Source organism: Megalopta genalis, chromosome 1 (genome assembly GCF_051020955.1).
Source record: "Megalopta genalis isolate 19385.01 chromosome 1, iyMegGena1_principal, whole genome shotgun sequence".
NCBI lineage: Eukaryota > Metazoa > Arthropoda > Insecta > Hymenoptera > Halictidae > Megalopta > Megalopta genalis.
The window spans coordinates 29,454,191-29,468,203 of NC_135013.1; the positions used below are offsets into that span (position 1 = coordinate 29,454,191).

The 14,013-nt window shown below is 39.0% G+C and overlaps 2 protein-coding genes across 2 annotated transcripts; one reads left to right on the forward strand and one right to left on the reverse strand.

The window, feature by feature from the left end:
* Positions 1–191: 191 nt before the first annotated feature.
* Positions 192–4,530, forward strand: LOC117222316 (gametogenetin-binding protein 2-like). The gene is made up of 11 exons (XM_033473955.2): positions 192–820; positions 1,469–1,659; positions 1,749–1,892; positions 1,964–2,176; positions 2,243–2,446; positions 2,522–2,690; positions 2,765–2,929; positions 3,009–3,098; positions 3,170–3,436; positions 3,517–3,918; positions 4,002–4,530. Exons 1-11 carry the CDS (start codon positions 731–733, stop codon positions 4,176–4,178), a joined length of 2,112 nt encoding a protein of 703 aa, XP_033329846.1. The 5' UTR covers positions 192–730; the 3' UTR covers positions 4,179–4,530.
* A 188-nt stretch (positions 4,531–4,718) lies between these two features.
* On the reverse strand, positions 4,719–6,972 carry LOC117222317 (3-oxoacyl-[acyl-carrier-protein] synthase, mitochondrial). The gene is made up of 3 exons (XM_033473956.2): positions 6,506–6,972; positions 6,034–6,414; positions 4,719–5,968 (listed from the first exon to the last, which is right to left on the reverse strand). Exons 1-3 carry the CDS (start codon positions 6,702–6,704, stop codon positions 5,226–5,228), a joined length of 1,323 nt encoding a protein of 440 aa, XP_033329847.2. The 5' UTR covers positions 6,705–6,972; the 3' UTR covers positions 4,719–5,225.
* Positions 6,973–14,013: the final 7,041 nt, after the last annotated feature.

Consider the following 14,013-nt stretch of genomic DNA (forward strand, 5'->3'; position numbering starts at 1 on the left):
TAAATTACAAACAGTGATGTTTAAAAAATAATTTTAAAGGGAAAATAATTACGAATAACAATTACTTCAAGCAAAAGATTTGAATGTATGAATTTGACCGCCTACCGAACCTATTACGCTACCTCCTTTGCCAAGTTGGCATATGTATTTTATCTTCTCTTTTGCTTCGAGTAGTCGATGCGTGCCTTCATTGAATCCTTAACAATAAATATCATTCTAATATAAATGCGCATTGACATGCGCTAAGGCACGCATCTCCTTATTTTCGTTCTATGTTTACTAAAAAAAATTGGTCAAATTCTGCGGTTCTACTACTATAACTTTTCGTTAGCGAGTGACTCAAACTTCGTCTAACGAAATAATACATTTAATCGAAATATCGTCTTTATCACGTATAAAACTATTTTTTATCAGATACGATAGGCAAGTAGTTCTATGGGACTTTGCACCAAAAGCGGCTGTAAAGAAAAGAGATTAGGAACAGGTATGTATGTATGTACAGTGCAATTAGAATAAGGATAGCGCTAGGAGAGGGAAGCGGGACAATGCACGCAGGGCGGAAGTGAGAAACCACTCGTTGCAAATGGCAGACGTATGATACCGTCTAACTTATTTTTCTGGTGCATCCGTGGCAGTGGATTACGATTTTAGATGTTTGTACATTGTGTCGTTTGGCAAGATTGAACACTATTGCGCGTAGAAACATTGGTAATCAAGAAATTCAACAGCGATGGCGAAGCTGGTGAACGTTTGGCGGGACGATGACCCGGTCGATTTGACGCGAAGACAAATGCCGTTGATTGTTGATGAGAATCTCACGGTGAGCATAATTTTCATTCGTCAACATTCTTAAATTCATTGATTAGTCTATTCAAAATTAACGGCTTAATAGGACTTACGTAATAGCATTCTATGATATTTCTGACTTAACCTAAACGTGACTATGATTGCATGCCTATGGCATAACTAATTAGGAGTACATACTGTGTTTAATATCAGTACATATTCCGCTTAACAATCGTTGATTGTTGGCAGTCGAACGTGATTCATGTTTCTACGAATCGATAGTAACTTTTCAAGTTCCGTTCATTCTATTATTATGATTTTAAACTTGCTTGTTTTCTTGTAAAAATAAAAAATGTCAAACGGATTTGTTATTTTAATGGATTGATTAGATATGTACTATGCAACAGATGAAATGAAAACTTGAGTTATAAAATTATCAACATCTGTGATGTAGAAATTTTTTGTATCGGTATAAAATGTGATACGCACGATAAATAAAATTGTATAATTTTCATAAAAATCAGTTCAATATTTTTTATATTTGATATCTAATTATTTTTCGTTTTCTTTGAAATAAGATTCAGCTTCTGAAAAAACTATCTATTTTAATTTTATTTAAATAAAAAACGAAAAGTGAATTTATAATTTGATATTATAGAAATAATTTTGATTTGTTCTATAGATGATTATGGATATAAATGGTTTGGGAGCAATCTGTGATAATCCATTAGTCCGTGGTAAACAGCTTGATGAATTTACTAAAAAATTGGACATGCTTACAAAAGAAGAAATCAAAGCATCATTTAAAGTAACATGCAAAGATATGCTCGCAATTTTGGGTCAAGCTGTGCCATGTATCGGTTGTAGGAGAAGGTATATAAAAGAAAATATGTGATATGATATATGCATATAACAATGTTGCTCGTACCATGCATTCAACATGTTATATTTTATGTATTTAGTGTTGAAAGATTGTTCTATGACCTTATGAAATCGGGGCATCCAGCGTTAGATCCTTTGGTAATTACACCTGAAGGTCTATTATCAATAAAAGATGATGTTTTGGGATCACCACAATTATTATGTACAATGTTGCAAGGACATAGGTAATTTAATTAATGTTGTAATATATTTATCATAATTATATAAAATGTATAAAAATTTGGTTATTGTACAGCACAAGATTAAATAGTTTAGTTGAAAGACAACCTAGAAGTAAAAAATCACGAAGATGTGTACTTCATTCATTGGAAATTCAACGTATGAGACCTCTCCCAAGTGCGTGGAGAGAAGTGTGGGATTGTATGGAACTTCCATGTCGACAAGAACTTGCTCTGATAGAAACTGATACTCTTGATGCCACGTTAGATACATATTTACGTAAACATCGGTAGGATCATAAATATTATATTTTAAATATTCGTAATTCAAATTTTTTATCATTATGTTTTTATAGATTTTGTGGAGAATGTCGAACAAAGGTGTTACTAGCATCTTCTTTGTTGACAACAGAACCTGAACCAACAAAAGAAACAGGTTATGTTGCTGCCCTATACTCTGGAATTAAACGTTGCATACGAGATAGACATGTACATTTACCTACTAGTACAGATTATATTAATACTTTAATTGGGCGGGCTCAACCAGAACTTATGGGAAGGTACATAATTAAGAAAGTTTTTTATTAAGAAGTTTGGTTTAGTATTTAGTCACTTTAGAACTTTTATAATTATAGGGAACGACATGCTAAAACATTAGAAATTGCTCAGGAAGAAGTACTTACATGTTTAGGGATATGTATTGCTGAACGGTTGCATAGAGTTCATCGACGTTTACGGGAAGAAGAAACTGTGTGCAAAGTGTTAGCTGCTGTTGCAGTGGATGCATTATCCAGAAACTTTCAAGTACAAAATTGTGATGCTAATACTTGGTGTGCGTTAACAAATGCATTTGTACATGGTTAAATGATTCTTTATAGATGGCTGTAGAAGTTAAACAAGGTGTTTCTCAATTAGAACTTCTTTATGAGGAACTAACGAGAGAAGAAATAGCAAAAAAGCAACGTCGAGAAAAGTTGCGTTTAAAACGCAAAAAGAAGAAAGAACGTCGTTACGAAACAGAAGAAAAGGAAAATACATGCGAGGTAAATCATAACTTAGCATTTCAAGTAGCACCTAAGCTATAAAATGTGTTTAGTCATTCATTTAATTTTATATGTACAGTGTTTAAGTAAAAGGCAAAGTGGTAACAGTGAAGTACAGTGTGTTTGTGCAGATTCAAAACTTACAACACAGAATATAGATCGACATAAGGTAGAATATTAATGTTGCTCAATTGTGTACACGTTTACAAACATATATTATGAATATGTATCTATTTTTAGTTACAAATATTAGATCCTAAAAATGAGGGACCACCTACGTGTAAATGTCCAGACTGCATAAAAAAGTCAAAATCTAGTATATCACAATCACAAAGTCAGACTCAGTTAGCATTCCCCAAAAGATCGTCAAATTTAGAAAAAAATAGTGTTAAGAAAGATTCTTCTGAATTAAAATCGAAATTTACCACAAATCAAATAAAAAAGCATAACACTCCCATTAAAAATCTTTCTGAAGAAGAATTATTTGAAGCTTGCGAGTCATGTAAGGTAATGATATAATATATCAATACATATTACGTGCATATTTTAACGTGATTTGTAAGATTTATATGTCGTTCAATGTGTAGGATTGTGCGGAGAAAATTGAAGATGATGACTGGCACAGCCTGGAGGATTGTAAAAATCCAATGACTAAAGACATAGTACACGCGTGGATAGGAAAACCAAGCAAAAGATATATGTGGATAGAAATGAAGAAACGTTTCGAATTATCGATGTCAGAAAGAAAAAGTCGTTCTTCAAGTGAACAATCATCACAGGATTGTGGCTATTCCTCAGAACACAATATTAGTAGTTCTTCTCTTCCTAGTACACCCGAAGGATCTGAAGTAGCTTGCAGTGATGGATGCTGTAACCATGAAAGAGATTGTCACGACATACGAACATCTGATAAACTTGTTCATTCCAATTCTAGCATCTCGTTATTAAAGGAAAAAGGAGGTGGTTTAACACTTACACAAATGTTAGAAGTAAGTATTTCATGTTTTGCGATTAGATTTTTATGCATAAATTTTGTAATTTCGATAGTAACAAATTTTTATTTTATTCTCAGGAATCCCATTTATCAGATGATGAAGAAAAAGAAAGTTATATTCCAGCAGAGGAAGTATTGGAGTTCAAATCGCGAATGTGCCAAGTTCTTGAAAAACGACAAGAACTTCGTCAAACGCTTAGAAAACGTTTCGCTATCTTATGCAGCCATCATAAACCCTTTACCATTCCTAATTAAAAGTTTCTACTAGGTACAGTTATTTAATAGAATACAATCTTTCTTTTTTACATTGATTTACTGCCAATAGAGACACGAATGCAATAGATGTATTTTGGATAATTGTTATTATTGGAGGTCAACCTTCCTGTGTGAATAAAATATCGTTGGAGATGTACATCGTAAAAAAGTCATACGATATGGTTTATCTGCTAGCAGAAAACTACATCTAATAAACTAGAGGTATCATGAAATGATTATGCCTTGAATTTTGTTGTTTTCTATGCAGCTGAATTCAAAAGAAATAAAAGACAACTTTGTAGATGAAACTGTAATTATAAAGGAATTAAATTGAAAATATAATGTCGATTAACTCTGGTTTTCAGAAATTACAAATTATCAAATTAATCCATAAATGAATGTACTACATCAGTGTTCAGAGTTAAAGGAAACTTATTTCTTTATGCTTGTATAATTAAACATTTGTATAAGCACGTATTAGCTAGAAAATTGCTAAACCAATTTGATTGCACGTAATAAATAATTGTATAAAAGACTATCTTCATTAATTACTACATACTTTCATAAGAGTTTTATTTGTCTGAAAGTAGCTGTTATGAGTTACATTTTCTAACAAATTGGACGTAAATGTTGGAATAATTATAATATTATACAGAAATATTAACAAATTATTACAAAATAGATTTCAAATTGCATTCTTATTATCTTACACCAAATTACATTCTTCTTTATTCATGCAACAAATTTAATATAAAACATTATCTTTTTACAAGTCATATATTACATCAGTTTTGTTTTATATTATACAAGAAGAGGAATATTTAAAGCATTGTAATCTTAGCATAAGTCAACAAATGGTTTATAAAACCATACCCTGATGTGAATAGACAGAATTATACATCTACATTTGACGTTTTTTTGTAGATACAATGTATGTATTAATTAATGTATATGAAGGAATGACTAGTTCATATTATGCTGCGTGTAATTATGCTTCTTTTCATGATTTGATTTAATTTTTTGACCTCATTTTCTTTTAATAATTTTTCATTTTTCGTAATCTGCAAAGCATAAACATGCATTCGTCCCTCCAAAGCCAAAAGCATTTTTTAGAGCTACACGTCTTGATACTGACTTCCAATCTTTTGTAGCATTTTGGGCAAAATTCAAGCACGTTTCTTTATCTAAATTATGTAAATTTAATGTTGGTGGGATCACACCGTGTTTGATGGCTAGAATAGTGAAAGCTGCTTCTAAATTTCCTGCTGCACCTAATAAATGACCATGAGCCCCTTTTGTACTGGTGACAGTTACATTTTCACTATGTTGCCCCATAAATGATTCTATAGCTTTTAATTCAATAGTATCACCCAAGGGAGTTGAAGTTGCATGAGCGTTGATGAAAGTAATTTCTCTGGGAGCTATACCAGCATCTTTTACTGCTCTGTCCATAGCTAATATCGCACCAGTACCATCTTCACTGGGTGCAGTTAAATGTGCTGCATCACCAGACAAACCATATCCTAACACTTCTGCATAAATTTTAGCATTCCTTGAAAGTGCATGATTTAATTCTTCCAATACTAATATAGCACTGCCTTCTCCCATAACAAATCCATCTCTATCTTTATCAAATGGACGTGACGCTTCATGTGGACAATCATTTCTTGAAGTACTTAATGCTCTAAGTCTACAAAAAGCAGCTACAGAGAGAGGACTTATACATGCTTCTGTTCCACCACACACCATTACAGATGTTTGTCCTCCACGGATAAAACGAAATGCATCACCTAAATATGAAGTGTATTAATTATGTGTATGTTTAATATAATATTCATTTATTTAAAATCTATACCAATTGCATGTGCTCCAGTTGCACATGCTGTTGACGCAGAATGATTTGGTCCACGAAAACCATATTTAATACTAATTTGTCCTGCAGCCATATTAGTCAGAATCCTGGGTATAAAGTAAGGACTGACTTTGTTGTATCCTTTCTTTAGTGCTTCATATGTTTGGTATGCATCAACCAAATCTATCATTCCCATTCCAACTGCTACACCTGTGTCTTGCTTGTCTATTTCATCGTTTGGTTTCCATTTTGCATCTTCTAATGCCATTTCTGTAGCTATTAAAGCATAAGCTGTAGCAGGACACATTTTACGTAATTCACCACTTGGGAAATGTGACTGTATGTCTAACTCATTAGCAGCATTTCCTTTTGGTACTAATGCCGCTATCATAAAATAATTACATGTTTTTAATATACATAAACAATAGAATTAATTAAATAAGTTAAAAATATTAATGTTTTATGCGAATCTTACCAATTTTACAAGGTAGTTTATCATAATCTGGATCAGTTAGTTTGGTAACACCAGACTTACAATTAAGAAGATTATTCCAGGAATTTTCTGTACCTACTCCTAGTGGACACAATATTCCCATTCCTGTTACTACAACCCGCCGCTTACATCTTACAGCGGTTGTAAATGTACGGTTAACATTTAAAAAAGGAGTAATCATTTTACCGGTAAGGTGAAAAGATTTAAGAAAGGTTATTACACTTTGAGGTTATACACTGTTAAATTATTATTTGTTGTAAACAAATGTTTTGCATTTCATGTGTAATATAAATATCTTTCAATCTCATCCTGAAGATGCTAAATAAAAATAATATATATAATGATTTTTAAGCTTTATAAAAACAGTTCATATCACATAGATCCTTTAGATCACTTAGGATCTGATCAAGTTACATATGGCGCTGCAACTACCCGTGTGAAGCTGGTTCACCATATCAACCACTACAATGAAACATACCTAAAATAATTGCTCTTTTTTCCCGAGAAATATACAGAAAACTTTTTGAAAGGTTTTGCGACTTTTATGAAAGGCTGGGAACTTTTAAAAATACGGAAATTCTGAAATAATGCATGAAACGTGCTGTGTCATCTACCAAAGAATTGCTCTTTCCATCGAAACAATTGCTCATCTTTCCACGGGAGACAATTTTATTAATAAACAATGAATTTTCAATAAACAAATATATAAAAGAAACTAGGAGCAAGTACCATTCATGGATGCCAAATATCAGTTGGCATAAATACTCAAAAAATTGCTCCAACACAAGAGCTGCGCCACCTGACTCTCGTCACAGTGTTCGCTGCACCCACCATTATTTTACATTTGCACCGATGAAGCAACGATGTTGTGAACTAACGTAGAAAAAGTATAAGGAACATAATTAAATTCATATAAATTAATTATCAATGTACGCAGCATAGTAACATCATTTATGATTTGAAAATATCAGTATCAAAAAGAATATAAAATTTGCAGCTATTAGCTCGGTATCATCCTCGACTCAGAACTCATTGCAATTCGCAATGTTTTCTGAATCGAGGATGATACCGATTGCCCGAGTCTCACCGCGAGGAGGTTGCTGCTTTAGAGACTCGAAAGGAAGTCAGAACGAAGCCGGAATTCGCTATGGCTCCCTTTCTAACAACGACGACTTATAAACTAATACACTCGCTCGCTAGCTAGCTATCACACACTCCCACACACGCACTCATCCGCATATGCCAAGTACTATTGCGGACCAAAGTGGGTCAAAGAAAAAGTCTCTGATCCACGGGGACCGAAATGAATCAGAGCAGAAGGCTCTGATTCTTCGAAACTAAGAAACAAGGTCGAGTCAGTGCAGAAGGCACTGACTCGAGGGTGACGCGACGCGTACAATGCTCGCACAAATCAGGAGCCTCGCAGATCTCGATGCTCGCCGTTTTCACATGAGGAATAATGATCCAAAGTTGGATCATCCTACAATGAGTCGGATCGCCCTGCGCCCCGCCCCCAAAAGAGAGCTAAGGACGTCTTACATTGCGAATACGCGAAGCGAGAGCCTCCCCAGCAGGAGGGTCCGCGTTCGAATCACCATGCCGCATGGTCACTCGTCGAACAACGAGACGTGTCCGGACTTACCCAAGAGTTTGCGCAAGCAAGGCCACCACAGCTTTCTGCTGTGGCGGAGTCAAAAACGAGACACGAAAAAGTAATGCTAAGGCAATACTACTGGACATATGCGAAATTAGCGACTCGGGTACCTCGGGGACGCTACCCCCCGTGCCCCCCACGGGCGCTCCCGTGGGTCGGAGGCCCCTGAGCAATCTTAACCCCTTGCCGTACCATTCTCTTTAAATTTATGATGACTAGAAATTTCCCGATTGTAATTTATTTCTCAGAAGGAGAAGAAAATTTCTAATTATTGTGAGACTACGTTTCATTGAACAAGTAAATATTGTACTGAAAAGAAGAGAAATTTAGGCGAAAATGAAACAATAAATTAATGTTCATTCTTAAGAAAAATCTTTGTTCAAAGCTAGACCCGTTAAAGTACGGCAAGAAGTTAAGAACCTTAAACTAAGCCACACACACACACACACATATCAACTAACTCGCACGCACTTAATAACTAAGACGAATCCCACGGCGGATGAAAATCCCACGGCGGATGAAAATCCCACGGCGGATGATAATATCTGTAATGAACCTGAAACCATTGAACTAAAGTTAGTCTGAATTCAAGTCGAAATAGAAAATCTAAGACCAGCACACGAGTGCCAAGCTAACCCGCACACGAGTGCAATTTTTGGGAAAATGGAGGAAACGAAATTATGGAAAAATTGGAAAATTTTGGCGAAAATATAGTACCTAAAACGCATCCCACGGTGGATGATAATATCTGTAATGAACCTGAAATGATTGAATTCAAATTAGTCTGAATACAAGGCGAAATAGTAAACCTAGGTCCAGCACACGAGTGCCAAGCTAACCAGCACACGAGTGCCACACTACCAGCACACGAGTGCCACACAAACCAGCACACGAGTGCATGTTTTGAGAAAATGAAGGAAACGAAATCTAACAAACTTAAATTAAAAACCCTAACAACCTACAAGCGCCTCGGGTTCCTCGGGGACGCTACCCCCCGTACTCGCTCACGGGCCCCTCCCGCAAGCGAGCCCCTGAGGGACCTCCGATCGGAGGAATTACAATTTCTACAATTTTCGAACGAAACATTATTCAGAGCCCCGACTTATAGTATAAATTCACATACTTTGTTACAATACAAAGTTTGCAGCTATTTGCTCGGTATCATCCTCGATCCAGAAATTCATTGCAATTCTCAATATTTCCTGAACCGAGGATGATACCGATTGCCCGGGTCTCACCGCGAGGAGGTTGCTGCTTTAGAGACCCGAAAGGGAGTCAGAACGAAGTCGGAATTCGCTATGACTTCCTTTCTTACAACGACGACTTATAAACTAATACACTCGCTCGCTAGCTAGCTATCACACACTCCCACACACTCGCTCGTTCGCATATGTCAAGTACTATTGCGGACCAAAGTGGATCAAAGAAGAAGTCTCTGATCCACGGGGACCAAAATGAATCAGTGCAGAAGGCAGTGATTCTTTCAAAGTGAGAAACAACTGCGAGTCAGTGCAGAAGGCACTGTGTCGAGGGTGACGCGACGCGTACAATGCTCGCACAAGTTCGGTGCCTCGCATATCGCGATGACCGGCGTGATCACATGAGGAGTGATGATCCAAAGTTGTATCCTCCCACATTAGGAGTGAGTGGCCATTTCTCGCCCTGCGACCTAAAACTAAGTTAGGCCGCCTTACCCGTCTGAATCGGCACTAGGTGGGAGACTACACAGGTAAACCTGTGTGACCATTTCTCACCCAACGCCCCGCCCCCAAAAGAGAGCTAAGGACGGATTACTGGCCGAACAGCGACCAGGAGAGAGCCCTCCCAGAAGGAGGATCCGCGTTCGAATCACTACGCCGCATGGTCACTCGTCGAACATCGAGATGTGTCCGGACTTACCCAAGAATTTGCACAAGCAAGGCCACCACAGCTTTCTGCTGTGGCGGAGTCAGAAACGAAACGCGAAAAAGTAAAAGTAAGGCAATAATATTGGACATATGCGAAGTTAGCGACTCGGGTATCTCGGGGACGCTACCCCCCGTGCCCCCCACGGGCGCTCCCGTGGGTCGGAGGCCCCTGAGCAATCTTAACCCCTTGCCGTACCATTCTCTTTAAATTTATGATGACTAGAAATTTCCCGGCTGTAATTATTTCTAAGAAGGAGAAGAAGATTTTATTTTATTGTGAGATTACACTTCCTTGAACGAGCAAAAAAGAATAAAGAGAGAGAATTAAATAATGTTCATTCTTAAGAAAAATCTTTAGTAAAAGCTAAACCCGTTAAAGTACGGCAAGAGGTTAAGAATCTTAAACTAAGCCACACACACACATATCAACTAACTCGCACGCACTTATTAACTAAGACGCATCCCTCGGCGGATGATAATCCCATGGCGGATGATAATCCCACGGCGGATAATAATATCTGTAATGAACCTGAAAAGATTGAATCCCAGTTAGCATGAATACAAAATAGGTGACAAGTCGAATTAGGAAACCTAAGACCAGCACACGAGTGCAATTTTTGGGAAACTGGAGGAAACGAAATTATGGAAAGTTTGGACAATTTTGGCGAAAATATGGAACCAACAGCGCATCCCACGGCGGATGATAATATCTGTAATGAACCTGAAAAGATTGAATTCTAGTTAGTATGAATACAAAATAGGTGACAACTCGAAATAGGAAACCTAAGACCAGCACACGAGTGCCAAACTAACCCGCACACAAGTGCAAATTTTGTGAACATGGAGAAAACGAAATTCAGCAAACATAAATTAAGAAACCTAGCAACCTACAAGCGCCTCGGGTACCTCGGGGACGCTACCCCCCGTACTCGCCCACGGGCCCCTCCCGCAAGCGAGCCCCTGAGGGACCTCCGATCGGAGGAATTACAATTTCAACACTTTTCGAACGAAACATTATTCAGAGCTCTGACTTATAATATAAATTCACACTTTTACAATACATACTTCGTTACAATACAAAGTTTGCAGCTATTTGCTCGGCATCATCCTCGATCCAGAAATTCATTGCAATTCTCAATATTTCCTGAACCGAGGATGATACCGATTGCCCGGGTCTCACCGCGAGGAGGTTGCTGCTTTAGAGACCCGAAAGGGAGTCAGAACGAAGTCGGAATTCGCTATGACTTCCTTTCTTACAACGACGACTTATAAACTAATACACTCGCTCGCTAGCTAGCTATCACACACTCCCACACACGCACTCATTCGCATATGCCAAGTACTATTGCGGACCAAAGTGGGTCAAAGAAAAAGTCTCTGATCCACGGGGACCGAAATGAATCAGAGCAGAAGGCTCTGATTCTTCGAAACTAAGAAACAAGGTCGAGTCAGTGCAGAAGGCACTGACTCGAGGGTGACACGACGCGTACAATGCTCGCACAAATCAGGAGCCTCGCAGATCTCGATGCTCGCCGTTTTCACATGAGGAATAATGATCCAAAGTTGGATCATCCTACAATGAGTCGGATCGCCCTGCGCCCCGCCCCCAAAAGAGAGCTAAGGACGTCTTACATTGCGAATACGCGAAGCGAGAGCCTCCCCAGCAGGAGGGTCCGCGTTCGAATCACCATGCCGCATGGTCACTCGTCGAACAACGAGACGTGTCCGGACTTACCCAAGAGTTTGCGCAAGCAAGGCCACCACAGCTTTCTGCTGTGGCGGAGTCAAAAACGAGACGCGAAAAAGTAATGCTAAGGCAATACTACTGGACATATGCGAAATTAGCGACTCGGGTACCTCGGGGACGCTACCCCCCGTGCCCCCCACGGGCGCTCCCGTGAGTCGGAGGCCCCTGAGGAAACTTACCACCTTGCCGTACCATTCTCTTTAAATTTATGATGACTAGAAATTTCCCGATTGTAATTTATTTCTCAGAAGGAGAAGAAAATTTCTAATTATTGTGAGACTACGTTTCATTGAACAAGTAAATATTGTACTGAAAAGAAGAGAAATTTAGGCGAAAATGAAACAATAAATTAATGTTCATTCTTAAGAAAAATCTTTGTTCAAAGCTAGACCCGTTAAAGTACGGCAAGAAGTTAAGAACCTTAAACTAAGCCACACACACACACACACATATCAACTAACTCGCACGCACTTAATAACTAAGACGAATCCCACGGCGGATGAAAATCCCACGGCGGATGAAAATCCCACGGCGGATGATAATATCTGTAATGAACCTGAAACCATTGAACTAAAGTTAGTCTGAATTCAAGTCGAAATAGAAAATCTAAGACCAGCACACGAGTGCCAAGCTAACCCGCACACGAGTGCAATTTTTGGGAAAATGGAGGAAACGAAATTATGGAAAAATTGGAAAATTTTGGCGAAAATATAGTACCTAAAACGCATCCCACGGTGGATGATAATATCTGTAATGAACCTGAAATGATTGAATTCAAATTAGTCTGAATACAAGGCGAAATAGTAAACCTAGGTCCAGCACACGAGTGCCAAGCTAACCAGCACACGAGTGCCACACTACCAGCACACGAGTGCCACACAAACCAGCACACGAGTGCATGTTTTGAGAAAATGAAGGAAACGAAATCTAACAAACTTAAATTAAAAACCCTAACAACCTACAAGCGCCTCGGGTTCCTCGGGGACGCTACCCCCCGTACTCGCTCACGGGCCCCTCCCGCAAGCGAGCCCCTGAGGGACCTCCGATCGGAGGAATTACAATTTCTACAATTTTCGAACGAAACATTATTCAGAGCCCCGACTTATAGTATAAATTCACATACTTTGTTACAATACAAAGTTTGCAGCTATTTGCTCGGTATCATCCTCGATCCAGAAATTCATTGCAATTCTCAATATTTCCTGAACCGAGGATGATACCGATTGCCCGGGTCTCACCGCGAGGAGGTTGCTGCTTTAGAGACCCGAAAGGGAGTCAGAACGAAGTCGGAATTCGCTATGACTTCCTTTCTTACAACGACGACTTATAAACTAATACACTCGCTCGCTAGCTAGCTATCACACACTCCCACACACTCGCTCGTTCGCATATGTCAAGTACTATTGCGGACCAAAGTGGATCAAAGAAGAAGTCTCTGATCCACGGGGACCAAAATGAATCAGTGCAGAAGGCAGTGATTCTTTCAAAGTGAGAAACAACTGCGAGTCAGTGCAGAAGGCACTGTGTCGAGGGTGACGCGACGCGTACAATGCTCGCACAAGTTCGGTGCCTCGCATATCGCGATGACCGGCGTGATCACATGAGGAGTGATGATCCAAAGTTGTATCCTCCCACATTAGGAGTGAGTGGCCATTTCTCGCCCTGCGACCTAAAACTAAGTTAGGCCGCCTTACCCGTCTGAATCGGCACTAGGTGGGAGACTACACAGGTAAACCTGTGTGACCATTTCTCACCCAACGCCCCGCCCCCAAAAGAGAGCTAAGGACGGATTACTGGCCGAACAGCGACCAGGAGAGAGCCCTCCCAGAAGGAGGATCCGCGTTCGAATCACTACGCCGCATGGTCACTCGTCGAACATCGAGATGTGTCCGGACTTACCCAAGAATTTGCACAAGCAAGGCCACCACAGCTTTCTGCTGTGGCGGAGTCAGAAACGAAACGCGAAAAAGTAAAAGTAAGGCAATAATATTGGACATATGCGAAGTTAGCGACTCGGGTATCTCGGGGACGCTACCCCCCGTGCCCCCCACGGGCGCTCCCGTGGGTCGGAGGCCCCTGAGCAATCTTAACCCCTTGCCGTACCATTCTCTTTAAATTTATGATGACTAGAAATTTCCCGGCTGTAATTATTTCTAAGAAGGAGAAGAAGATTTTATTTTAT